This window comes from Poeciliopsis prolifica, unplaced genomic scaffold, assembly GCF_027474105.1.
Source record: "Poeciliopsis prolifica strain line A6 unplaced genomic scaffold, Auburn_PproV2 SCAFFOLD009, whole genome shotgun sequence".
In the NCBI taxonomy this organism is placed as follows: domain Eukaryota; kingdom Metazoa; phylum Chordata; class Actinopteri; order Cyprinodontiformes; family Poeciliidae; genus Poeciliopsis; species Poeciliopsis prolifica.
In genome coordinates, this window is record NW_026562384.1 from 3,730,348 (window position 1) to 3,756,960 (window position 26,613).

The following is a 26,613-nucleotide window of genomic DNA, read 5'->3' on the forward strand; positions in this document are numbered from 1 at the left end:
GGTGATGCCTCAGCCAATCTGGCCAGCTAGGTTAGAAGTCCAGGCAGACATATATGATCACAAACATTATGATTGATGGAAAAGATGGTTTGGACTTCCTTCTTCTCTCTCTGCATCCTTTTCAAATCCACTGGGATCTGGGATCATTTGGGTGTTTGAGATGCTAATCAGACACATTATTGCCTTGATTACGCATCATAGCAACCGTCTGAAAGTAGAAAAAAGTAAGAGCCAAAATCCTCCCCGCTGCAATAAAATGGAATAATTGTACCCCCAAAAAAAGTAACGATGACCAAAAAACAGAACACATTTCAGAACAACCGTAGCAGAGCTGTTCCAATATGAGGCCGTCATGAATGGTGGAGTTTAGCAGTCAAACAGTGCAAAAAGAGAAGAGCCTGCCATCTTTTGTATACACTGCACCCCTAAGGTTCTGCAATTCAATCTACGCTGAATTGCAGTGATGTCGTCTTATATAATGCAAAAGTGAAGCTGATTTGCATTTGTGGCTGCATGCCTTTTTGGGGAGAGATAAAGCCGAAAGTGGCGTCGTATAACGACTTTCAGACTTCGAGATTTATCATTTTTATTTCCAAACAATGCAGGCAGGAAATTCTCACCTTGCTGGAGTCCCAGTCCTGCGTCTTTGTCTGGGTCTTCATCAGTTCATATGTTTGTTCCATTCTGCTCACTTCAGGCTTTGGGAAACCCGGGACAACATTATGAAGCTGGAAGCCAAACAGCTGCAGCCACCTACCAATGTCTGAACACACACACACACACACGCACACGCACACACACATATACAGAAAGAGAAAATTGCATTCAGGGAAAAACTTCAAATGTACTGTGTACACTGCGAAGCAAACAAAAAGTCATAAGGCCGGTTAAAGCAACACCTTGCACAGGAAATCACACAATCTATGAGCATAATGCGAGGCGGAGACGAGTCGCTCAGACACATACAGATTCTTTCTGCTATAAACAATCCTGCTGCAGAAATACGTGACAGGCCGAATGAATGTTCCATTAACCAGAAGGACAAACGCCTCGCCACCCCCCACCTGCATCCTGTATTCATCTTCTGCTCTCTCATTTCATCTCTTTCCCTCACCAGAGCTTCCATTTCATCTCTCGGGGGGCAACAGTGTTGTGTTGACAGTCACAGAGAAGAAAACATTGCTAGACCGTGTTAAAAAAAACAATGCGATCAGAGGTGCGACTATCCTTAGCTGTCACATCTCCTTTCTGTGACACGCAGTTCACCTGTGGTTAGCTGCGCGGCCCCTGTTTGCTCATTCATCACGGCAGATGTTTCTCTTATACGAGAGTTTTCTGAGGGTAGGTGTCATCAAGAGAAATATCTGCTTGCGTCTCCTGCTATCTGTCTGTCAGGTTCTGGTTCTGGGTATGGCGAGAGCGTGCAAAAACCCACCTGTTGTGAATTGTGTCACCTCCTCCACCCTCCCGACGGGGCAGTTGCTGTTGAAGGCGTACAGGTTGAACGGTTTGGGCTCCCTGCTCAGCTCGCCCCACAGCTCGTGGTTCGGTGAAGTCCATCGACCGGCGAGGGTGTCGTAATCCCGCCTACCCAGGTGGACCAGCCGCGTGAACGGATCGTACAATCCCCCGTGGAAGCCGATGGTGAGCTGGAAGTCGGGATTGGTGTCCTGATAGACCTCCCCGTATGGGGTGTAGAGGATCTCTTTGACCAGTCGACCCTTGCTGGAGAACACCGCCCTGGGGCTCCCCACGCTGTCGCAGGCGACATAAAACTCCTCCCCGCTGCTCAGCTCCATCGCGATGAGGTGACCTTGCAGGTCGTAGTACAGCGACGTGATCAGGTTGCTGCTGTGGTTGTACAGGTGGCTCACCCTGGTGGGGTGCGACAGGTCGGCGTAGAAGAACTGCAGCTGCTCGCCCTCACTGTTCTTCGTGGCCACGCGCCGGCCCAGGCCGTCGTAGCGGTACCAGACGGTGCGCTCCGTCGCCCGGTTGAAGACGCGGGTCAGCAGGCCGTTGGAGTTGTAATCGAACAGGTCGTTGGCTCGTTGGCGGAGGAAGCCGTCATCATCCACGCTATACTGCAGTTCCCCGAGGTGTGTGATCCGGTCCCTCTGGTCGTACCGCAGCGGCGTCAGCCTGGGAAAACAAATATCTGTTACAACCCAATGCCCATAGGTTGGGTTGGATTGTTTTATAGGTTAAATTTAAACTCTTTTACTCAGATGCCCCCAAATAAAGTCCTCTGTAACCAATTACCTCCACTACTCGCATTATTACTGAATAGAGTTTAATATAATTCCAGTAAACATGCATTCAACAAATCCGGTTTTCATCAGAGCATGACAGAAAGAATGCCACAGTTGAAAAGAAACTGTTAGAGGTTTATTTTGCTGTCTGCAATAAGGCATGCAGAGCACACAGAAATCATGTGGAAGAAGACTCTCTGCTCAAATGAGAGCAGAATGAAACTTTCAGGCCTGAAGAAAAAACATATATGTGGGATCAAAAACGCCGTTCAGCTATTATTCCAAAGTGAAACATGGCGGTGTTGCTTTTCTTAAGCTTGATAAGGGAAGCTGATCAAAACTTAAGATTTGAAACTGGGTCAGAGGTTCAAATTTAGCAGGACAGTGACCCTAAAACATGCAGCCAGAGCTTCAATTAAATAGATCATATCAAAGCGTTAATGGCCCTGCCAAAACCCAGAGCTGAATTCAGTTGAGAGTACGGTAAAATTTGAGAACTGGTGTTCACAGGCGCTTCTGATCTGATGTGACTGAGACCAAGTGGTTTTACAAAGAGAAACAGGCAAAATGTCAGTCACCCTATATTGCAAGGCTGGTAGAGACATTCCCCAAAAGACCCGCTGCAAAAGTGGATTCAATAAAGTATTGAGTCTGGACCTGAAAAAACACACATTTGTCTCACTTTCCAGATCTTTTCTTTTTATAAGAACAGTTAAAACAACCCCTTTCCTTCCAATTGGCTTTTATCTTTGTGAAAGTTTTTTATTTAAATGAGCATTAACGTTTACCGGCATCTGTGGAACAACGCGGGTGGCACCGATTTAAAACAGTGAAACTTCTGTGTAACATACAGCGAGCCGCAGAAACCGACGTACCGAGAGCTCGTGCCATGACTGAGCAGGTTGATGTTTCCGTTGAGGTCGTAGCCGTAACGCCACTGAGGGCGCTCGTTCACCGAGGCGCTTTGCAGTTGGCTGTCTGCGTCGTACTCGTAGGTGTACCGGGTCACGTTGCTGTCCACGCCGACTCTGATGTCACAGGTGGTTATGCGCCCCGCCGAGTCGTACTGAATGGTCATCCAGTAGGCGATGGACTTCAGGATCTCGTACTGGACCTCGACCACCTGGCCATAGGAGTTGAACACCTTGGTGTGCTTCATTAAATGGGTGGTGATGACCTGAGAGAAGCACAAACAGGACACAATAGGCAAAAGATTTTCAGTAAACCTTTTTTTCCCCCTACAGATTAAGGCTCTTAATGTCTTCATTGCCTCTACAAGACCTCAATTATTTTTTGCAACAGACACGTCTTAACCCTCCCGCTGTCTCCGCCCGACGCTCAAGAGAAGCGCGGCTTGTTTTTCCCGTCAGACCGTCAGTTCCCGAAACCACACACAAACAACAATGAGACGTTTTTGTTCAAAATTTAGCAACAAAAAGCATCCTTTCATTTAAGAGCTGATGGTTGTTTCTTTAGTCATGATCCTGATCATCCTTTTGAACTTTGACATCGTTAGTCTTTAATTACATCCTGTACATGTAATGACTAGCATAAATAAACACTTGCAGGTTTCTCTTTTTATTCTCGAGCTGTATTTATTCTCAAGCTGTGCTTTGTGTTTGTCTTGTACTCGTACGGCTCACCCGGGGGAAGCAGAAGGGGTTTAGGACAATTTATGATCTCCTTGGTTACCCACTGCAAACACGTTTTTTTTATTTAGGAGGTTTCATAGCTATCTTGATTTGGGTTATGTTTAGGCCATACAGTAATACAAACATTTTAAAGTATTTTATAAATAAAGGCGAGAAATTGAGTGAAACGTGGAAGGAAATGAGATGGGGGTTTTTTTCAAACGCTTTGTTGAACCACTTTGCACGACAGTTACAGCTATAAATCGTCTTTCTTCCATATTTGAACATCTTTTGAAAACAGCTCAGTCGGACTGAATTGAGATTGTCTCTGAACAGCATTTATTTAAGTCATGACAAATAGTTTTAGCGATATTTAGATCTGGACCATTCTAAAACATGAATGTGCTTTGACCCAAATCGTCCCATTGTGTCTCTGGTTGGATGTTTAGGGGCCATCGCCGTCTTGGAAGGTAAACCTCAACAATTGTCTAAAATCCTCTAAAATGTTTCAGTACAGAATCACACTGTGTTTGGCTCCTTGCATCTTCCCATCGACTCTGACCAGGTCGCCTTGCCTTGCCTGCCGCTCAAAGTTCATATCCAATTCTTGATGAACATGAAGTTGTTTAATATTATTATAATTTTCAGATGGTGGATTGGACAGAACTCTGTCAGATGTTGATTTAAACTCTTACCTGCTTAGTGTTTTCCTTTTTTCTACATAAATGGATATATCTTAAGTTTTCAATTATATGACCAGATGGAAATTCACTTCTTATTTAGCGGTATCAGTGCACCTGGGGGCATACACTCTTCAGGCTTTTATTTGTCCAAAAATGTATCCATTTTCCAGCCACTTTGTGTTAGACTACCAAATAAAATCCCAATAAAATACACTGATGTTAGTCAATATCTTGCCCAGCGAAGCTTGAACAGCAGCAAAATCCAATCAATAGTGTCATACCTGGTTGAGGTCATAGAAGATGACGCTGAACTTGCCAAACTGCTCCACCCGCCCAGAAACATCCACATAGCGGTACAAATCGATGGGCAGAGGGGTTTCATTGATGACTGCCTGCATGCTGGTGACTCTGAAGTTGTTGTAGCTGTAGTCAAATCTGGCATTGACCAAGCCTTCCTCGCTGAAGCGGAAGATTTGCCGACTTGTCAGGGGGCCTTTAAAAAAGAAAAAAAGAGACACATTAGGAGATGAAAGAAAGGAACTTGTTCCCCGCGTCTGATCGCAGAGCATTTAGAACCGCTCCTCGCACTGCCAAATTAATTTAAATCAAAAGCTAATTCGGCGTCGTTAACAGACACGTTTCAAACCGTTCGATCTTAACTGTGTCCACGCCGCTATGGCATTTCCAGTGGTGACCTTTAATATGAGGAGATAATGAAATCTAAAGACAATAGCCCTGATGAGCCAATGTGCTCCTTAATGTCAGGACATCAGCATTAACAACACCATCCTTCACCTCTGCTGCCTGGCCGCACCAACTCATCCTGCTTCGGAGTTGGGGCTGGGGGTGTTTGGTGGGGCCTGTTAATGAAACGCCATTATGCAGCTATTCGAGATGACTCTGATTGCAGTTAAAATGACTAAGTGTCTCGCTTTGGAGCCTCCCAGAAAGCTGGATCAGCGTTACGTCGCCTATTTTTATTTTTCCGTGGAATGTTGATTTGGAACCTCGGCTTATAGGGAGGCGGCGCAGGTGAGCGAACTGTGAGGCTTTTCCCGAAGCCCCCGGGAGGCTGGCAGTCTGTTCGTCTCTCTTCTCTAGCTGTCACTTTTTCTTATTATTATTTCAGTGCTTTTACTCCCCTTGCCTACTTCTCTTCTTTACACTTTTGGGTTTCCTTACTTTTCCTTGTCTCCTCTCGAGGGACAATTACCGCTATCTCTTCCCCTCTCTGAGGCTCCGTTTGTTCTGCTGAAATGAGATCAGTTAAAGGAAAGGTGAGAGTCTATTCACGGGGAGGGCAAAGCGATAAACACACACACACTGCTGCAGATTAGTGACACCTGATCGTGCCCCACCAATCACAAAGGCACGGGAAGTGAACCGGCATGAGAGATGAGCGTGTTCTCAATGACCCTGGACAGAGTGTGGAACTTAAAGGAACTGCTGAGCTGTGTCAGCAACCACGGCATCTATCTGCTGCCGACAGCACACGCTCCTAACGACGGACCTGGTACAGCCTTACGGTTACTGCTGCGCCTTTCTAATTGGTATCTGTGTTTGGTTTGGGTCTATTGGCACTTCAAAGGCTTTTTGGTTCCCCGTGCAAATTGACACCCGTCGCTATTTAGAGTCAGGCAATAACCAGAACCAAGGCCAAATGAGCATATATTTATACATGGGACAGAGTTGGTTTGCAGATGAGGAAGAGCTCATGGGCGTGGGGGTGGTCTGGTATTCAAAGCTGTGGTAGACCACAGTCTCTTCCACTTGAACATGCTCGGCTCGGTTCACACTTCTAACTGTGGCTGCCTCAGTTTCAGATGAGATAGCGTCGTGTCTGACTCAAAGCCAGACTAGAGAGTTTAAGATCTATGATGAAATCTGGTTTCCCCGTCTTTGTACAGAGGTCATTCGCTCAATAAAGGATTGTGATTTCATCTGTTAATATTAGACAAAGTTAAGTTTGGCTTGGGGTGTGCTGTGGTCGCGCACGCCCCACGTTTGGAGGCCTCAGTCCTCGACGCGGATGTCGCGGGTTCAACTCCCGGTCCCGGCAGCCTTTGCCACATGTCTTCCCCCCTCTCCTCGGCCTCTTTCCTGTCTGCCTACTGTCAAAAATATGAGCCACTAGCGCCACAAAAACTGTTCGGAGAAAAAGAACAAAACAAAAGTTTGGCTAACAGATAAGCAGCTTTAAAATGACAGCAGAAATAGTTCCCTAAAACGAGTGCCACAGACGGGGAAAAAGCAGGTCACATGATTCAGATCTGCCGTAGGCTCATTGTTTCTTGTAAATTTATTGTGTAATTTAAGACAATGTGTGATTTTGTTCATTTTTAGGTTGATTTTAACTACTGCCAAAGTGACGACTGGTGGAAATTAGTAGCCAACTTTGGAAAAATTACATGATGTGATTTTGATTCTTGTTCACTTCCCTTTAAGAAAAATATTTCTTGGTATTTTTTGTACATATGGTTTTGGTTTATGGTCAAGTGCTGCTGAAACAAGTTGAAACCAGTGAAGCGAGACGGACGCTGCTGTCTGTAGATAAGTTGCTGTACAGGTTAACCAATCAGATGTCAGGATGTATTTAGTGAGATACAGCAGCAGTTTCACCAATTTTGTGATGAACTTTAGCACAGGAAGCAAAAAACTGATATAAAAGCTCAGTATGTACTTGACAGAAATATTGGTTAGATGCCGTAGTTTAAAGGACTTCAGTGAGTCACATATTAACACCTTTACAATGTTTTGGAAACATATTTGTATTTCTCATTTATTCATTTAACTGGACTGGTTCACTGTTAGCTTCAATGGCAGGATTAGCATCTGAAATCTGTTCTACGCTGCAAAGACACAAAATCATACCAATCATTTTTGATCTAGTTTTTAAGTGCAAAAAAACTAACTTACAAACAACTTTTCAGGAAGATATGGGAGCTTGTTTTAACCAAATAATTCCTTAATATTGATGAAAAATTACTAACTCCACTGGCAGATTATTTCACTTCGATTATTTTCACTTATAACAAGACATTTTTCCCATACTATGTCAGAGAAACCGGTACTTTTTCATTGCTATTAAGGAATTATTAACTCAAAACAAGCTCCTCTTTCTTGCTGAAAAGTCAGTTGTAAATTAGTTGTGTCTTATTTCAAGTGCACTAAGCTGACTGAAGGGCGTAAATGTGACGAAAAAGGAAATGTTGGCAGCGTACCCGTCTGTCTGTACCGAATGGAGCTTATGAAGCCGTCGTGGGTGAGGTGGATGGTCTTGACGGTGCCGGAGGCTTCGTCGTAGGTGAAGGTCACCAGGGTGGAGTCATAAACAACCTCTGAGAGCCTCGCCGCTGGTGTATACCTTCACACAAAAAAACAACAACAACAAACAAAAGGAAAAGCAGAAGTATTACACTCAAGCTCAACACAATGCATTTCATTTTCAATTTGAGCAGCCGCGCTACGAGGAATGAATAATCCAAAGATCCCCCGGGGCCGTGGTGAAGAGGCCGCATCGTTCTTCAATGTTTCATCAGAATCAGGAGCATTTGCTGCCCGAGTTGTGGCGTTTTAGGTTGGGAATTGCACCGTTCATGACGTCGCTCTCATGCAGTCCAAGGAGTGTTGGGAATACACAACAAGGATCAGTGGTGTCTGGCTCAGTACGACGCTCAGAGGCAATCACAGACGGGACCCGACCTCGAACCAGTCTCCCTTCTTCATTAGTAAGGACAGCAGGTTGTGTGTCCCACTGTTTAAGATTAGCCTCTAACTACAGCGCTCCCACTGAGGAAATCTCTCTCATGTGTTTTCTCTTTGTGATTGCGCCGAAGTAGAGCAAAAAGGGGAACCGTACCTGTAGAGGACGCTGCGGCCCGTCCCCAGGTACTGGGTCCTCCGCAGGCGCCCGTCCAGCGTGTAGTCCTGCATGAACGAGGCCTGGCTCTCCGGAGGGGTGTAGATGTTCCTGTAGTAGCCGACGGACAGCAGCGACTGCAGGGCGTGCTTCACCATGCTGGGCATCGTCACGGCAACCAGGCGGTCCGTTTGGTCGTAATCAAAGATGTAGCGCCGCTGGCTGTGCAGGAGCAGCATGATGGACTGCGGGAACACGCAGAGGAGGACAGTGAAGGAGCTCTGAGTGGCTTCATGGAGGTCTTGCCAAGTTCTTATTTTTACACTGACCCTGTTCTGTTGGAGAAATCCTGATTTATTATCATTAATTAATTAATTATTCTTTGTATAGAAGATTTCAGGAAGAAGGCGGTTCAAAGACCTTCACACTATATAAACACAACACAGTAACCAATCGAGTTATAAACAATACAAATTTGTCAAATGCCATCATCAAAATCATCAAGCAAATTGTACATAAAACATACTGATCAATGTTCCAAAAATGTGTTTTTTTTTAGCCTTGATTTAATTGAATTCAGTGTTTCAGCATCTTTGCAGTTTTCTAGAAGTTTGTTCCAGATTAGTGGAGCGTAGAAGCTCAATGCTGCTTCTCCACGTTTGGTTCTGGTTCTGTTTCTTCACATCTTGCAACACTGCAACTAAAAGCTTCAACATATTTCGCCGAAATTTTATGTCGGAATACTTAGTCACATTTATTTGTTTAATATTAAAGTGGAAGAAAAAGTTTCACATGTTTGTTATCAGTTGAAACCTGAAAGGTTTGGTAAGTATTGCCCAGTTTATGCTCCATCTGTCTTCTGATCAACTATCTCATCAACTTCCCTGCCTCTGCTGACGAAAAGCATCCCCACAGCATGATGCAGCCACCTCCATGTTTCACTGTGGGCACGTGGAATTAGGGTGACGTGTGTTGTCATGTTTCCTGCTATGTCCATAATATGTTCGAGGATTAGAATACCACTTTTTAGCAAAAAGAGTTGTCTTTTTGGGGAAAAAAGAATACTGGTTGCAACTTGTTTTGTTCGTCGCTACTGTTTTTTGAGTAATTTAAGATGCGCTTACACGCAGGTTGACAGTGTGTAAGCACATCAGATGTTCTTTTTATTTACAAAACATTTTTTTTCCTTTTTTTGTCTTTTAGTCGCTAAAAATCCCAGGGCGACATATTGATGTTTGCATGCTTAACCTGACAAAACATGAAAAAGTTCTTGAAAAACTGCATCATTCAGTCCTCCGGTACAAGCAGCCATCGGTTTCAGCGGTAACGAAGACTCTACGTTTAACTCCGACTAAACTGTTCCGCTAGATATATTTTTTTAAGCACAATGGATCAATCCGTCTCATTTAACACATTTCGCGTTGCATTAGATCATCTGTCAAAGCACCGCAGTGTTTACTGTAAAAGCCCCTTTCAGAAAACTGCTGTTGTCTTTTCACAACTCTGCAACAAGAAAAAAGAAAAAAAAATCAGTCCGCTCAAAACCCGCCTGAGTTCTGTTATGTGTCACAAAGAATATTCTTGGTGATTTTCCTGCTCTTAGAGGCTTGTTGCTGTTATCCAGGTTTACAGACGGAGCAGATTTCAAAGATTTGAGAAAAGCAGGGAATCTAAAAGAATAACTTTAAGAGGACGGTAAAGGAGGAAGACGTGCAGCAGATCAGCTTGCATGCTTTCAATTTCCAACATTTGTTTCCTGCAGGTGGTTTTCGTCTTGTAAACACTGGTTTCACTTTCAGGTGAACGACCAGGTTTGCATCATGTGTTCGACAACTTTAAAATACACTTTTCGAGGAGAGTAAGTACGGGCCGGTTCTGTCAAAACGTTTCCTCACTCTGTCTGCGTATGTGTAGCTCCAGATCTTGCCGTTGACCCAGGCCCTGGACACCACCCGGTCGTTCTCGTACTCCAGCCGCTCGGACCACTCTCCGCGGTGGATGGCCGACAGCAGCCCCCCGGCCGAGTAGCTGATGTTCACTTCGGTGTACTTGCTGCTGGGTGACCAGACGACGGGCCGGCCCAGCGGGTCGTACTGGATGTGCAGGGTGAACTTCCTGTGGTCGTCGTAGATCTTCCCCACCCGGGTGTTCTGGTCGAAGTCTATGGAAAGCAGGTTCCTGTTGTGAGCCTGAAGAGAACATCAGAATAAAACTTTTTATTTTAAATTTATAATCATCGTAAACTCTGAATGAGGTGGCAGGCTTATTAAATAATAATAATAAAAAAAAAAAAACAGCCGGCTCGTCTGAGACAAGCGCAGCTCAAACAAATTAATTGTGACATTTGGAGCAAATCCAGACTGCATAATAACAGTAGTAATAAATTACCTCGCGAATAAGAGGAAAAAGTCCTGAGGATTGCAAATTAATTAGCGGCTGTAAGATAAGATGTCAGTTTCTAATGAAATACTCCGATTATGCAATGTGCTTTCTGCTGCAAAACGGGGGAGGCGTTGCTTTTGATGGATCCGTTCGGGAAGCCGTGGATCGCGTCATTTAACCCCCACGCCCTCTGAGTTCAGACTCAGAACATCCAACGGGTTGTGCGGCGTGAACTTGAAGTGCTGTTCGCACCGCTGAACAGCAGACAGAGAGAGAGAGGGGACAATCCCTCACTGTTTGCAAAGGAAATAGAAATGACAGTGTTGAAACAAAGAAGATTTACAAGTGCAGTGGAGTGAATTAGAATATCTGTGCAGTTAGTTGATTTTGACAATTCGTTTTAATGGGTGACACTTATAAATGGATTTGTTGTAAACGCAGAGGGACATATTTTAATGATGTTTTTGTTTGTTCAGCTGTTTGTGTCTTAGAGCGAATGAAAATCCGAAATGCACTTAGTCAGAAAATTTGATTATTGCAGAAGGATTAGTTTAAAACATGGATTTTTAACTTAGGAGTGATACTGAAAAAGTTAAAGCAGGAAGAGCTCAAACGCTTTACGGTGGATTGCTGCGCTAACTTTTGATTCATTACAGCACAATGGACCGACACCAGCAGATGACTCGACTTTCTGAACGATTACTGACTCTAGAAACGTCACATTGGACCGCAAGCAACATGCATTATGTCCTAATATAATCTGACTTCCCAATCTGGGACCCTGATTTCCAAATAAGATTAAAACTGACTTTAATCTTTAAAAGAGGAATTTATTTTTCTCCTTATTTCAGCTAAAATGACCCTGAGGGACGTAGCACTTGGCACTCAGTGCTGCAATCTCTTCAACTTCTTCTGCCAGACTTTTTCCATCCACTCGATTTTCTTTCTGTTAATACACTATTAAAATAAAGGAACCTGTGAACCATCAGCTAACCGTCAAGTCCGCCACTGTTCCCGTTCTTGTGTTGCCTGTCATGCAACATTTCTGCGATGTAATATTCAAATATTCTGGCGAACTGCATTTTGAGTATTCATTTGATGTAAAACATAATCATAAAAATAACCACAAATACGTGCTTACATCAGCATCAGGGGTGTGAAACTCATTTCACATGAAGATGGCGACTGTGCTGATAAAACAAACTGCTAAAGTTTTGCTGCTTTCGATTAGCACGTCTAAAACTTTAACATCTTTTTACACCGATGCAACTCGGTCCTGAGAACTGATTTGACTGGACAGGTAAAAGTCATATTTAAGGACAAAACTGTGACCTTAAGGGTCAATTCATCCCTCCACAGTCTTTTTGACAACAAAAAGCAACAAACACGAAAAACAAAGAGACAAAAATGCAACATCCCCATTACAGAAACAAAAGGAGAGAACCAAACAATAAAATGGGAAAGTTAGAATACGAATAACTTACAAGGACCAGCTGCGCTCTAAAAAGAAGAAAAAAGCCATACATTTACCCAGCACTAAAAACACGTACATAGTTAACACCTACAGCCTTACTCCTACCACACTCACCACAGACCTTGTCTTCACTGCAGAAAAGAGAAACAATTCTCATTCACGGTAGAACAGAAAGCTCCTAATCCTTTCTCTCGCATCATCCACATTGTATAAGGTTCATGTCGGTTCATGCCCACAGTTCTGTAAATATCCCTTCCTGATTATTCAACGTGAAAATCAAGCTGTTCATAACTGGCTATTTCGTAAATTTCTCTCAACCATTCACGAAATGGAATAACACCCTTCGCTTTCCGGCGTGTCAGGGCCGTCCTGCAACCTGTGATCGGCGCCAATCTACCACAGCGTCCCTCTGTCACCGAAAATACACCGAGACGAATTCAGTCTGTCCTGCAGACTTTGTTAATACGTACTATTATATCATCCAAAAGATTTTCGAACTGCTCACATTCATACATTATGTTCCTCTGCACACCTCCAGCACAACTCAGAATCACAGAGCTTTCATCTCTCCAATCGAGTCTATGTGGGATTTTATATGTAATTAGGCAGGTCTGTCATCCCATTGCTCTGGCGAGTTTTTTTGGTAGGTGAAAATGTCTCATAAAAGTGTAAAATTTTGAAGCCCCGCCCCTTAACGCCATGGTTACTCTGTACTAGCTTTTGCAGCCGTGTTTGAGGTAAAAGGGGAAGTTTTCTTTGTACTGATATTAAACTTAACTTGTGTAAATATTCCCAAAAGTCGTGATTAGGGATTCAGTCTGTAGCAGCTCGTTGTGGAAAAGGGATTAATCTCACTAATCCCTTGAGTAAGTAAAAAAAAGTAAATAAATAAGAAAATAATACTTTGAGGAGTATTTTTACTGTGCTGTCCTTTTTACTTTTACTTGGATAATTTTATTGTGAAGTATTTCTACTCTTACTTGAGTAAAATTTCTGGATTTTCTACCCACTGAATGAAAAACAAACAAGTTTTAACCAAAAATTAATCAGACACCACCTGCAGTTTTTGTTAAAGTTTCCAAAGGTTTTTTTTTTTCTTTTTTTTTATGAAAGAAACTGATTTGGCAAAAAAAAAAATATATATATATTTTTTTTTTTATTGTAATTTTTATTGTAATCCTCAATGCACCAAAATTTCCACTTAAGTTTAAGTTGTGGTTTGTCTCTTTGTGTAATATTTAAATATGAAATGATTGATAATTTGATCAGTTTCTCAGTACTTGACCAGACTTTTTTTTACCAAGTACTTTTTTACTCTTTCTTGAGTAAAGATCCGTTAAAGTAGTACTGCTCTTACTTGAGTACAATTTTTGGCTACTGTTCCCACGTCCGTTTGACTTTGACACCTGTGGCTCAGACTATATGCAACGAATCTATAAAAATCACATTGCATTGAGAGATTGACAGACTGATTGGAGAAAAACCTCATCTAATGTGCAGCAGAGAATTGCTAAAGCAACTCTCATATTTATAACACTTGAGACTTTCAGGTTTCGTGCAACAGGCTGCTGTGAAGGACAAACTTGTGTTTTTCTGGTTTTGTCTCGGTTCGTTTACCCTGAGCCTGCGTTCGTAGGTGCTGTAGTTGGCCTTGCTCTGCTCCTTCCTCTGCCTCCACTCGATCAGGCTGGGGCCGTGGTCGCCGGGCAGGCTGATGTTGCAGCGGCTGGCCGTGGGGCTGACTCCGCCCCCGGCGCCGCCCGGCAGGAGGGGCTCCGTGGTCAGCGACAGCTCCATCCCGCTCGCCAGCGCCACCAGAAACGACCCGTCGGAGCTGACTCGGTACGAGTTCTGGGCGTGATCTGAAGGTGTCGGGGTGGTGAGGCGGAGGAGGGCGGGAGCCGTGCATTTTCCACGGGTGGGTCACACGTTCGCAGAGACAAACCACAGAAGCATGCATGCAGTGACACCAACGAAAAGACAAGAAGAAAAAAAAAAACGTGTGAGAAAAACATCAGTTGCTGAATAAGAAAAGAAGCCTTGAGAACAACAAATCTGCAAGATACAGACCCTTCTGAAACGTGTTCTTTTTTTCATTTTTTTTGTTTAAATTGATTGCTTAAATCACTTCGCCGAGTGCTTAGCACTTCACTGTATGAGCCACAGCAGCTTTGGAGAAATCTAATCTATTCAAATGGAGGAGAGAAGAGAGGAAAGAGACAGATGGACAGATAATGAGAGACAGAGAATAATGAAAAAGAGGCAACGAACAGAAGAGGGAGGGAGGGAGGGAGCAGCGCGCGGACGCCGCGGTGGTCGTAAAACGTTTCCCAGAAACTCTTTTTTTCAATTCATCTCTATATTGCTGCGAGTCATATTTCGCCCTGATCTTCAGACGCGCTGCTATCACTTTGCGTCACGTCTTTACTCGCCCTGAGAAGACAATTAATTTCAAAAAAGAAAAAAAAAAAAAAAAGACAGGAAAAATAATCATAAAAGCTACACTTTTAACCCATCAAATTTAACACAGATAATAAACCACACAGTTCTGTCTATTCCCACTGCTACTATATTGAAAATAAATAAATAAATCCTTCTGCCCGTATGGTTACTGTTGCCTTTGAGGCAGGCGAAGACGCACAGCTTAGGCATGTGGGAGTAAAGGGACTGTGCATATCGGAGGGTCATTTCGACGCCCCCCTCCCCAGCAGCAGCAGCTGAGTCATGTATTCGCGGCGTGAGCGCGCACAAACGCGCGATTGAATCTGCGAGCGCAGCCCCGCCCCGTCTCCGCAGTGCTGCTGTCATTGTGACAACCGCTAGAAAGCAATTAAAGGCCTGACATGAGAAGAAACTGCTCCCATGAGTGGCTCCTCCACTCCACTCTCATTTTTTCCTCCTCTCATCTCTGCCCTCTTTTTCTTTTTCCATCCCCGCCGCCCGCCGCCGCCCCCAGTTGTTGTAAAGACATTTCACAAGTCAGTCGGAATCTGTCTCCCTCCTTCGCCATCAATGGAAGGAATGAATTCATTAATAGCCCTTTCTTCTTCTTCTGGTCGCCTCCTCCTCCCGCTGGAAACGCAAAGAGGTCAGATTCAGACGGGGAGTTTAATGAATGGGAGGAAGAGGAGGTTTCTCGACAAGATGAGTCCAGATGAAGAGGAAGGATCTGAACTGATCCCGCCATGGATATATTCCTTTTAACGTTTCTTTACATCCAGAAACGTAAAAACGTCCTTATCAGGATTTCGCCCGGCAGACCAACGCGAACCCTCCGGATTCAGCACAGCTGAAAGCAGGTTTTCAATTCTTTCCTTCGCTGAAACTTCTGCACAGTCTCTTTGCAGAATACCTCAAGACCAGTGAGGACAGTGAGTTCTGTGACTGGCTCTCAAAAAAAAAAACACAAAAAAAAAAAAATCAGAAGGAAAGCCTCCCCACAGCATGACGCTGACGCCGCCATGTTTGTCCCATGGTGGTCGTGCAGTGTTTGTTTTTTTCCCCACACAGTTTCCCCGGTGGGGCAAAAGGTTCACTTCTGCCGTTTCCGCTACGGGGTTTAAACTGTTCAAGCGTGTGAAATCCTGTGACTAATAGTTTCCCGTCGACAGATTCTTGAACCTTTGTTTTGGCATCCTGGTGCACAGGATTTTATTTAACAAAAATGGACCGTGTATTTATTTTTTCACTCATGAAAAAACATGAAAACCATGTTTCCATTTCCTGTCATTTCATACTCACTGCATGCTCCACCTCATGCGTGTCGGTCCATCACCAACGCGCATGAGGTGTAGAACTGAGTATTTGTGATTTAAATGTGAAAACAGAGAAAAACACAAAATCTTACCAAGTATTTGTAGTTTAGTTTCTATTGGAAATGTCTCAGTTCATTTGAAATAAGTCTAAATTTACTCTCAAGTTATTTTTCTGCAAAATAACTGGTATACATTTGACAATTCCTCTATATTGATGAAAAAGTACTCATCAGAAGTGAAATGATTTGTAATTTTTTTTATCAATATCAAGGAATTGCTCACTCAAAACAAGCTCTTCTATGTTGCTGAAAAGTTAGTTGCACGTTAGTTTTGTCTTATTTCAATAAGATATTTTAATAAGATATTTGGACTGTCTTAAACTAGATTTTGTGTTTTTCCAGTGAATGTCAAAAATCGTCTAGATTTACAGTCATCATCGCCCTCTAAATGTTTGTGTCTCATCTATGCTTTTCTGTCCCACTCTAGAAATGACTCAGAAACCTTATCAACGCAGATCTGCAGATCTGTGGCAAAGGTAAAGAGGCCACAGGCACTTCGGTCTTTCCTTTATGCCGGGCCTGTCGGCACGAAAGTTGCGATAACCCTCCAACCGCTTCAGCTTTAATTTAATTTGACCACCTGAACCTGTTTCTGCCGTTTCCAGAAACAAAAACGACAACGAAAGAGAAGCGGACGTCCGGCCTCACCTTGCTTGAACGTGTAGATGGTGTCGCTCGCAGACAGGTTGGTGCTGGTGACAAAGTTCTCGCGGTTGGAAGCTTCGACCTCGACTCGAGACCAGCGCTCCAGGTTGCCGTGGAAACCGCTCACCTCACCCGTGGGTAAGGTGATGTTGGTGACACGCCCCTCGCTGCTATACCTTAGAAAGGGAACACAGGCACACACAAAATGCAGATGAGAGTCACTCTGGGTTTGTCGTACACAAACTCCAGCAGACACACACATACACCCTCTGTTTTCCCCTCCTTCTTATTGGCACAGAGTCGGTGTCAACTATGATTTATAAGTGTAATTACCCAGCTGTGGAGTTTGAGACAGAGACTGAGCTGCCAGTGGTGAATAATTCACACACATGTGGTTTAGCGTGTGCAAACTATGTACAGTACAAAGCAAAGAACATGCATGTGATCAAAATGCTTGCAGAGATTTCCCCCAAAATTTCCCCTGATGCCCCTCTAAAGAAAACCCCTCAAAACAACAACACCAAAAAATGCCTAACCAACTTTTTGACAGATTCTCAAGCAACCACTGGATGGCACTCACATTTCACCGGGTTCCTGTGAACTCTTGTTAAGACGCACACGTTCAAGAGTCGCGTGAGAAAACACAAATGAAATCAAAATTAAAAGGAGAAGAAGAAAAAGAAGGGAGGAGAAGCTCACTCATAAACGGTGGTCCAGCTGTTCTCGTCGCTCTTGGTGGACAGCAGGCCCGTGTTGCCGTGGTAGGAGATGTGGGCCAGGTCGTGGCCCTGGGCCGAAACCTTCCTCAGCATGCCGCTGTTGCTGAGGGACAGCCAGTACACCTGGCCGCCGGGGAGAGCCAGCCACAGGGGGACGCCGTGGGCGTCCCGCCGCACCTGCAGGCCGCGCCCGTCGCGACTCGTCAGCCCCGAAAGCTGGCCGTCCGTCCCGTAGGAGAAGTTGTGCAGGTAGTGGCCCGTGATCAGGTGCTTGGTGTGCATGTGGGAGCCGTTCTGTGGCAGAGAGGAAGCGGAGTCAAGTCTGATTTTGTGGCACATAAATATAAATGTCTTGGCAAAATAAACAGCTGGAGCTCCAAACGGATGAACAGCATCCGTAAACCATTTCATAACTCAACAAGGATTCTCAATTGATCTGGTTGGAAAACAAGACGTGGTTTTCCAAACTTTTTCCAACTTTCGAGCAGAACAAACATTTCATTATTACAACTAAGGTGGTTTTTTGGGGGGAGGCCTCGCCAATATTTGAACATGTTTGAGCATCTTTTTGGAAATGGGCCCGGCTCGGTCAGGTTGAACAGACTGGGTCTGTTCATTTCTTTCCTGAATTCATTCAGTGCCAGTGAAATGGAGGCAAACAGTTTGTAGCTAAGCTAACTTTGCTGAATGGTTGATGATCTCACACAGTCGGCCCACCTCTCGGAGAAAAGCTGTCTTGCAAATCGACACTTTTACCGTTTTCTCTCTCCCTCTCTCTATTTTTTGAAAACCTGACTTTATTATCTTCTTTAACACCATAGTAACAGCCACAGTGGTTCTTGTTCTCCATCAAGCTCCAAGCAGGAACGAACCACGTCATGCAGATCCAGGGGAGTTCAGGGCAAATATGGATGTGTGTTTTTGGTCTGGGAGGGGTAGCTGAAAATTCTTCCGGCTAAAAACAATCTTTGAAAACACAATAGGATTAATGTTGTGATTGACAGGGACCCATCTTTTTAAATTTCTACGAACAAATTGTGTGGGGGGGCCTGCTGGTCTGGGGCCCTTGGTATTGTCCTATCTTTCCCCCCGATTTATATTGAGAAGCACAAGTGGACTTTTTAAAGGTAAGTGAGCTGAAGTGAGTCAAATGAGTCTGGATTATGTAATGTGGATACTTTTGCATGCCATTTGCACAACTATTGTGTATTAAAGACCTAATACGTGAGCTGCTTGCAGAGGGGAAGAGAAATTGTTTCCAAACTTGCAAATTTGTGTAACTGTATGTAGTGTTTCATGCCGTTTACATTAGAGAACAAGAGCAAACACCTCCACACCTGAACCCAACCATAGCATATTCATATTTTGACCTTTTCCACCGACCGTCAGCACGGCGGAGCTTTGTTTACAGACCGGCGCTGGAGCGCCACGGCGTACCTGGCTAAAGAGGTAGAGCTCCTGGTCCTGCGGGGAGCTGATCTCCACCAGCCCAGCCGGGCCAGGCTGAGGCTGGTTGGGGTTGACGGCCCGGATCCGGATGTTGCCCAGGTCGGCGATATACAGGGTGCCGTTGGGCGCCACGGCCAGGGAGGAGGGGGCTTTGAGACGGGCGTCACGGGCGTAGCCTCCGTCGCCTGATGAGAACGACAGCAACACTGGGTTGAACGTAAAAGCGTCTTCACCTCTAAACAAACGGAGCAATAATAATGTTTCCCTGAAAGACACAAGCCCCCAAGCCGCACACACAGCTGTCTCGTAACATGAAGACCTCATGGCGGCTCTTATCACATTGGCTCAGAAGTCAGGCTTGTTGGGATACAGTCGATTCCCGGAGCAGCGGGAACGATGACCACCTTGATAGCGGCCTGGGAGTTATCAGACGGCGGTATCCGGCGGCCGGGTGCGTTCAGGACTCTTTTGGTAGCGCAATGGGATATAATAGGCTGGGTGAGGGTCTTCAGATGCTGTCAGCGGAGGGGACAGAGGCCTCTGATGGCTCCGTAAAGACGACGGGGCGGCGGTTTATCTCTCGGCTGCATGCGCATCGTTCGTGTGCACAAGCGCGCGTGCGTGTGTTTCAGAGAGAGAGAACGCGAACGTTTGCGCTCCTTTTGTATCTGGCGCCTGTGGACGGGCGCGCGTTCAAAGGTGCAGGATGTTTACGGTGGAGGGGATGGAAAACGGAAAGCTTCTGAAGAGAGTAATCATCTGTTAACAGCAAGACATGATTGAAAATATGCAAAGTACAATCCAAGAAACGGGGATGGTTACAGCCCATTGGCTTGTGGCGTGGCAGAGACACTTCCCTCCGATCCGGGTAGAAAAAGAGACAGATTTTTATGAGCGGAATTAAATGATAAAATCTCATCCTCTGACACTTACAATGAAAGCACGGCCTAACCGTCAAAGGAACATCTGCTTATTTGTTGGGCCCTTTCCTCTTTCCCTTTCTATCCCGATTTTTTTTTAGGTGCCCTTCGACGACATACCAACCGGTTAAAACATTCATCGCCTAAAAAGAGAGCTTTTTATTCCACCAGCTGTAATTTGAATGGATTTGAAAGGTTTTCTCTCGACGCGAGTTCCTCCTGAAATTTAGCTGCAGTTTTTTTTTTTTTTTTTTGCAGAGAGGAGAATTTCTGGTGAATACAAAAAAAAAAAAAAAAAAAAAAATCACATTTCGTTTTTCTGCATCCAGGTACTCTCTCATAGTCAAAGGACATTCTGTGTTGTGACATTATGGCTGCTTCTCTCTCTCTCGCGCTCCTGTATACGTCGTCGCCATTTACATAAAGCTCATTGCTATGTATTTTCGGTATTTTTCCGAGGGAGAAAGTCAAAGCAGCCCCTCCCAGACATTTGGATTCCAGCTGACTTTAATAATTTAGGCAGGCTGAGTGGGGATAACGTTGCAGGAGACGGACAAGAAGAAGTAGAAGAAGAAGCAGAAGAAGAAGAAGACACATTCTCAAGCACTGTTAATAAATTTATTAGACAGCTGGGACCCAAAGGCTGAAAGATTTACTCACTTGATATCAAGACATACTAACAATTTCAAAACATGTTAGCCTTTAAAATGGTCCAGTTGTTTTGCTAGTTTTTTTTTTAACTTAAATATCCTCCAGACCAGGGAAGATATGATCAGAATTGATTTTTAAATGCTGTTTTCCCCCCCTGCCCCTCTTTTAAGGCTGTAATCCTATTAAACCTAATCTAATACCCTTACATTACCTAATCCTGCGCTCGTGTCTGTCTGTGTGTGTTTGTGTGCGTCTGCGCGATGACCCACCAGAGAAGCAGTCACAGTTGGGGTCTATCTTACAGTCACAGTCTGTCGGGGCTCCAGAGATGATCGATATCTCCCCGTTGGTCGACACCTGCGGGTTCGACAAAGGACCAACGCGTCACACACGACCACAAAAATGTTTGCAAAAGGTCACTCCGGTGCGGAAATTGTCACAACGGACAACGTTTGCCGTTTCTAACAACACAGAAAGGAGTACAGTGATACATAGAATGACGTAAGTAACACTGATGATAAAATAATCCTTCTTTTGCTTAACAGAATCATACAACGCCTTGCAAAAACTCCTAATTGTTCCTACTTTTTTTTTTCCCACCAATGTATTTTGTGGGCTTTTGTAATACAAAGTAAAGCATAACTAAACACCTTAAATAAAACCAAGTCCAACTTTAGAAGTTATCAAGCTGGTTCATGGAGTCCGCCTGTGTGGAATGTATTTGTATCATAAATCTAATAAAGCTTATTTGTGAAAAAAAAAAATCTTTAAAACATAAAAGTTTCCTTATACTTTATGCTAAGTCACTACGTTATGTTTGTCTTCTGCATGTAATCTCAGTAAAATATATACATGTTTATTGTAATAACTTAAAAAAAATGATAAGCGGGGTTGATTAAGTTTATTATTATTTTTTTTTTAAACTTAAAATCAGAGCATCACGAAACGAATGCAGCGCTCAGCTCATTACTTGATTGACAAATGCAACCTTAAATTGTTCAAATTACCCCCATTGTCCTGGATGAAAGAGCTGTAGGTGTAACACGCCTGTGAGAAGATAATTGGAGCAATTGACAAGTTTAATTTAGATTCTTGCTGTGTAAACTGTTACAGCTCGAGGAAATCTCCTCCGAGGTCTTGTTCCGAAAGAGACAAGATTGACATGACAAAATTGACGACGTTGAGACGTCGCCGCTCAGGTTCGAGCGAGATTTTTAAAAAATAAAATTAGTCGTAAACACGGTGACAAATATAACCAAAACGAAAACAGAAGTTAGGTCACATTAGACTGATGTCGTTTAATACCTCAGGATTATTTAGGTACAGCTGCATTAACGCACAAGTATTGGGTAAAAAAACCCTAAAAAAAAATAAACATAAAAAACCCACAATCCTTAAAACTCCTGTACTTTTAGCTGTTTGCCTGTTTTCTTATTTCCAAGTGGAAAGACATCAGGAATAACTTTAGAGGAGCAATTATTGCTGCCTATTAATCAGGCGAGGTTATGCATGCCAAACAATGTGAAATGATCATTCTGCTGTGAGAAAGATTACCCACAAGTGGGAAATGTATTAATGAACTTGCCCGTCAAGGCTGAAGTTTGAGCAAAATCCCGCTGAGGTGAAACTGTGTCACATATAAGAACGACAACAACAAAAAAAAAAAAAACAACAACAAAAAAAGACCTCTCTACAAAAAAAACAGACAAAAACATCTCATTCAGTCTAAGCCTCAAAACACAGACTTAGGAAGAGGCTAAACAAGTGTGGGACGTTTGAACAGATTTCCAGGAAAATCCTCTTCTCTTGAAGGAGAGCATGCCAGGCTGGATTTTGAAAAAAAAAAAAAAAAAAAAAAAGTGAATCTGAGCAAACGAGGGGATAGAAGAAGAAGAAAAAAAGAGTTTTGGAACAAAGCCCCTTGGACAGATTGGACCACAGTGGCGATGTTTGGCCATAAAACACAGCAACATGTCTGCTAAAAAACTGAACCCACTTCCACCTCCCCCACATCTTTAGAGCTAAGCTAACCGGCTGCATGCCTTCAGCTTTGTAATTAACTGACAAACATAAGAGAAGCGTTGATCTTCTCGACTGCCTTCTGCTCGGATGGTGAATACGCATGAGCATCTCCAGTTTGAACATTTAAACTATGACTTTAAGGCAGCAACTTGCTGCTAAACAGGGCAAGATGCAGCCGCTGCCAGCTATTTACCATGAAATGTTGCATTTAATTTGACTGTCATTCTTCATCTCGTGCGAAACGCATTGTCGTGTGCACCTGCGCGTGTTTACCGTGTCTCACAAATGACAATGTGATCTGTTTTTAATTTAATGCATCTTGGATTACCCACCATTTACATCACCCAGGCATGTTTTTACTCCTCTCTCTATTTCTTTTATTTATTTATTTATTTGGGTGTGCTAAACGAACACCAGAAACTAGTCACAAAATGCTGCACAAGCCCATGTAGCGCAAACTAAAAACACAAAAAAAAAAACTCCCTCCCTCTCTTAATTCTATTTCACCACTTAGAGTGGTTTAAAACCATCGACTAATCTCCAACTCGCGCCAGTTGCTAAGTTGAACGCCCACTTAGATGTTTTAATGTTTACAGATGGATTATTTTTCACGTCGGAGTGAGGAAACGTGTCAGACGCAGACAAAAAACAAAAACACACACACACAAAAAAAAGAACCTTTTCAGTTAGCCGGTCGGTCTCCAAAAAAAAAAAAAAAAAAAGGTATCTGAGACATTTTATGATCCTGTCTGCCTCCGCACGGACCCCAGCATGGCGCTGCAGGCCACAAAGGCACTATTGATTGAGTGCAGCAGGCAGTGTTTTTCAGGTGTTCAAGCCAAAATGCTACAGTGCTGTAGCGTCCTGCTGCTAGCTCATGGACAACAACAGCAACAACAACAACAAAAAAAAAACCTTTATTTTAAATCAAAAATCACCCTTTGGGTTTTTTTTTTTTTTTATTGGTTCGAGGTGAATCAGTTCTAAAAAGGCAAAAACTCGGATGAAAGACTCTAAACACAGCCTTTGCTGACAGGCATCTGCGATGCAAACAGCCTGTCAGCAAAAGGCTGAATTACTGTCAAAAGCCCTGATGGATCACTAATATTAGCTCCATATGAGCTGTTTCTTTTTCTAGATTGTTTTTTTTTTTTTTTTTGCAAAGGGTATTTGTTTTCTGTTGCAGTTCGTGATGGTGTAGCATTATATAATACGGGCAAGAGTATGAATAGATAAATCACTTCTGACATCAAGAACCTGTAACAGATCAATGTACATATTGGTACAACCTAGTCCTGCATCATTTTTCACCTGAATACATCATAACACGTTTATGTATGATTTCAGTAAAATATTGCAAAACCCATAACTTTAAATAAATCCACCAGGTAAATTGAGTAAACGTAAAATAAATGTCCTGAAAATCTCAAAAATTTTCTGTTGGAGAGATGCAGCAAAAAGTTTAATCTCGAGGACATGAAGCCTCCGTAATAACCAGCAGACGCTGTCTGGATACCGTCGAGTTATTTCCAAAACAAGCCTGGTAAAGAGCGTTTTTCGTCACGCCGCCGCCGATGAAAACGTGCCACTTTAACTGGGGCTGCATGGTTTTGTCAGGCGACTCACAGATTGGGCTTTTAGGGACATACGGTAGAAGTGAAGTGCGTTTGGTGCAAAGCAAAAGAAAAAAAAAATAATTAAATGTGGATAAACACCTCAAGCCCACTCTTTATCTTCTCACAGCTTATATATAGACAGTATTACATCCGGGACTCTGGTGGATTGGATATTTTAAGTAAAAATCTACCAGTAAACTGAGACTGGGTCTTTCAGTGGGATAATGATCTAAAGTACGTGGCCGAATCAAGGCAGAAATGATTCACCAGACACAGTATCTACCTTTTTCCGTTGTCATCTCAGTGCCCATATATAAATCTAATGGAAGGAAGAGCCGTCCTTCTGGAACAGAAAAGGGCTTCGTATGAAATGTAATCCCAGCAGGTGTGCCTATAATTGCGGCACCAGGGATTTTGCTTAAAACGCCTATTTGTTACTGGGGAACTTTCCCCGAACTTAATAAATGTACTCAAACCAAAGATCAATTTTTGTCTTTTCAGTGTGAGATTACGCTACGGCAGCAAAAGATCGATGCATTTTAAGGTATATTTTTATAAATCTTTACCTTACTATACAGAGCGTGATACATTTATCTACTTAGAGAGAAATCTGTACTTAATGACAGATAGGTGGAGATAGAAAGAGAGACATACAGATAGATAAATAGATACAGACACAGATAGATAGAAACAGATTTACAATTAGATAAACAAAAAGATGAATAGAAATGATTTAGATTGAAACAATAACATAAACACGTTTAAAAAGACATTCATACAGATAAACAGACGGACAGTCAGATGGATCGACAGGTACCTGTTGGATGCGGTTGATCCGCCTCTCGTCCGTCTCGGCAATAAACAGCGTCCCCAGGTGCGACAGGGCGATGGCCTTGGCGGCCTCCAGGGTGGCGCGTACCGCCGCTCGGCTCACCAGGTGATGGTCGATGCCGGGGACCTGGCAGTGAATCGGACGCCCCGCCACGATCCGCACCTGGAGGCTCTCCGACACCTGCAGCGACACGCCGTCATTCATCGTCCGCAGAAGCCTACCCCGATGCAACACAATCGCCCGCTGATGCCACAAGAAAATTTATCGACCAGGCGCGTCACACCTCAGCGAGCCGGAGCCCCGCCTGCTGACTCTCACAAGATAAAGAGCTGCGTTCGTTAACTTTGCACGACACGTTTCAAGACATTTTCTAATAAACGGCCCCTGCGGCGACCTGTGACGGCATCCCTTTGCTTTTATTTATCTCGGCAGACTCACTCCATCCAAAGTGGATCTCGGGGGACAGCTGACGAATTTGTAAATCGGTTGCCATACTTCGCAGCATGACTCTTCATAAAGTCGACAGAATGAGACAAATGCCATTGTGTTTGTTTTCCCCACCTGCAGGACGATGTTGTTGTCCAGGATGTAGAGGGAGTTGTCCAGCGGGTTAATGGCGAGGTCTGTAGGCCACTCCAAGCGCACCTGTGAAGCCAGACAAACACACACACATCAGGGGAACCATCAAGTCAGGACAGTTGTCAGAAGCAGGGAAAGCTAATACAAACCTTTTGACGGCAACTGCCACAAGAGTCAGTTGCAGGTAGTGCAAATAATATCTCCTTAATAACATAGCATTAGGCCTCCTGACCCTCCCTGCTCATGCAAAGGTCAGCGTCGGGCAGGGAGCCTTCCCCGTGTTTATTCAAGTCTCACACCGGCTCGCTTCGGCTGAGTTCCAAATGTCAACCAATAACCGTGATCGCCTCCCGCTCAAATAGCACCGCCGCGTCCGCCGAAACCGCGGGGGGTCGAAGCCAGACAAAGCCGACGGCGTCTCACAGCCGCCCACGTCGCCGCCCGTCTCCAGGCAGCACAAACAAAACGGCGAGCGGCGGCGTTGGGGGGCATCAGGTGATTGATGACTCTCAGGATGGATTGGTAAATAAATGGATCATGTTAAATTGCCACTGACATGTCCAATTATAGGCCCTGTCAAAACGAGAGTGGGAAGAAGGCTCGCTCCGAAATCCCATTTTAAGAGGAGGGGGAGAGATTCATCAAGTGGGATTCTGCGCGTCCCTCAAACCAAAGACGGCATGCATCAAATCCCTCCCTGCTCACGGTAATGAACTGTAGCTGTGATGATGGGCGACCTCCTCCAGGAAGCGTCGTGACCCTTTCACACAGAGGCGGGCCCGCTGTCGTGAAAGTCAGACGGAACTTTAATCCGGTTTTAGAATTGAATTAATCAGAGTAGATTCATTGGGGTTGCTCGGCTTTCACAGGACAATAAATAAATCAAAGCGTGAACTCGAAAAAGGTTTGTCAGGGTTGGTGATACCCAGGGCTCCACTTTGCTTAAATTTTTTAACACGTTTGTGTGTTTGTTTGTTTTCCTCTGCAAACTGAAGCCCAGGAAAAATACAACACACAAACGGCAAACTGAGAAATCAATTTGTTGCGTTTTGGATTAAGGAAGCTTTGTCAATTCTTACAAAATA

At 43.9% G+C, this 26,613-nt stretch overlaps 1 protein-coding gene across 1 annotated transcript in view; it reads right to left on the reverse strand.

The window, feature by feature from the left end:
- Nucleotides 1-26,613, reverse strand: part of tenm1 (teneurin transmembrane protein 1) — a 250,841-nt gene that overhangs the window by 4,193 nt on the left and 220,035 nt on the right. The window contains exons 24-37 of the mRNA XM_055034529.1: nucleotides 25,511-25,594; nucleotides 24,935-25,129; nucleotides 20,749-20,836; nucleotides 18,897-19,093; nucleotides 17,440-17,753; nucleotides 16,744-16,916; nucleotides 13,899-14,143; nucleotides 10,321-10,614; nucleotides 8,426-8,670; nucleotides 7,788-7,930; nucleotides 4,848-5,059; nucleotides 3,128-3,429; nucleotides 1,436-2,142; nucleotides 621-763 (exon numbers count right to left, since the gene is read on the reverse strand). Coding sequence (XP_054890504.1) covers nucleotides 621-763; nucleotides 1,436-2,142; nucleotides 3,128-3,429; nucleotides 4,848-5,059; nucleotides 7,788-7,930; nucleotides 8,426-8,670; nucleotides 10,321-10,614; nucleotides 13,899-14,143; nucleotides 16,744-16,916; nucleotides 17,440-17,753; nucleotides 18,897-19,093; nucleotides 20,749-20,836; nucleotides 24,935-25,129; nucleotides 25,511-25,594 — 3,342 coding nt within the window. The remainder of the gene's footprint in view (nucleotides 1-620; nucleotides 764-1,435; nucleotides 2,143-3,127; nucleotides 3,430-4,847; nucleotides 5,060-7,787; nucleotides 7,931-8,425; nucleotides 8,671-10,320; nucleotides 10,615-13,898; nucleotides 14,144-16,743; nucleotides 16,917-17,439; nucleotides 17,754-18,896; nucleotides 19,094-20,748; nucleotides 20,837-24,934; nucleotides 25,130-25,510; nucleotides 25,595-26,613) is intronic.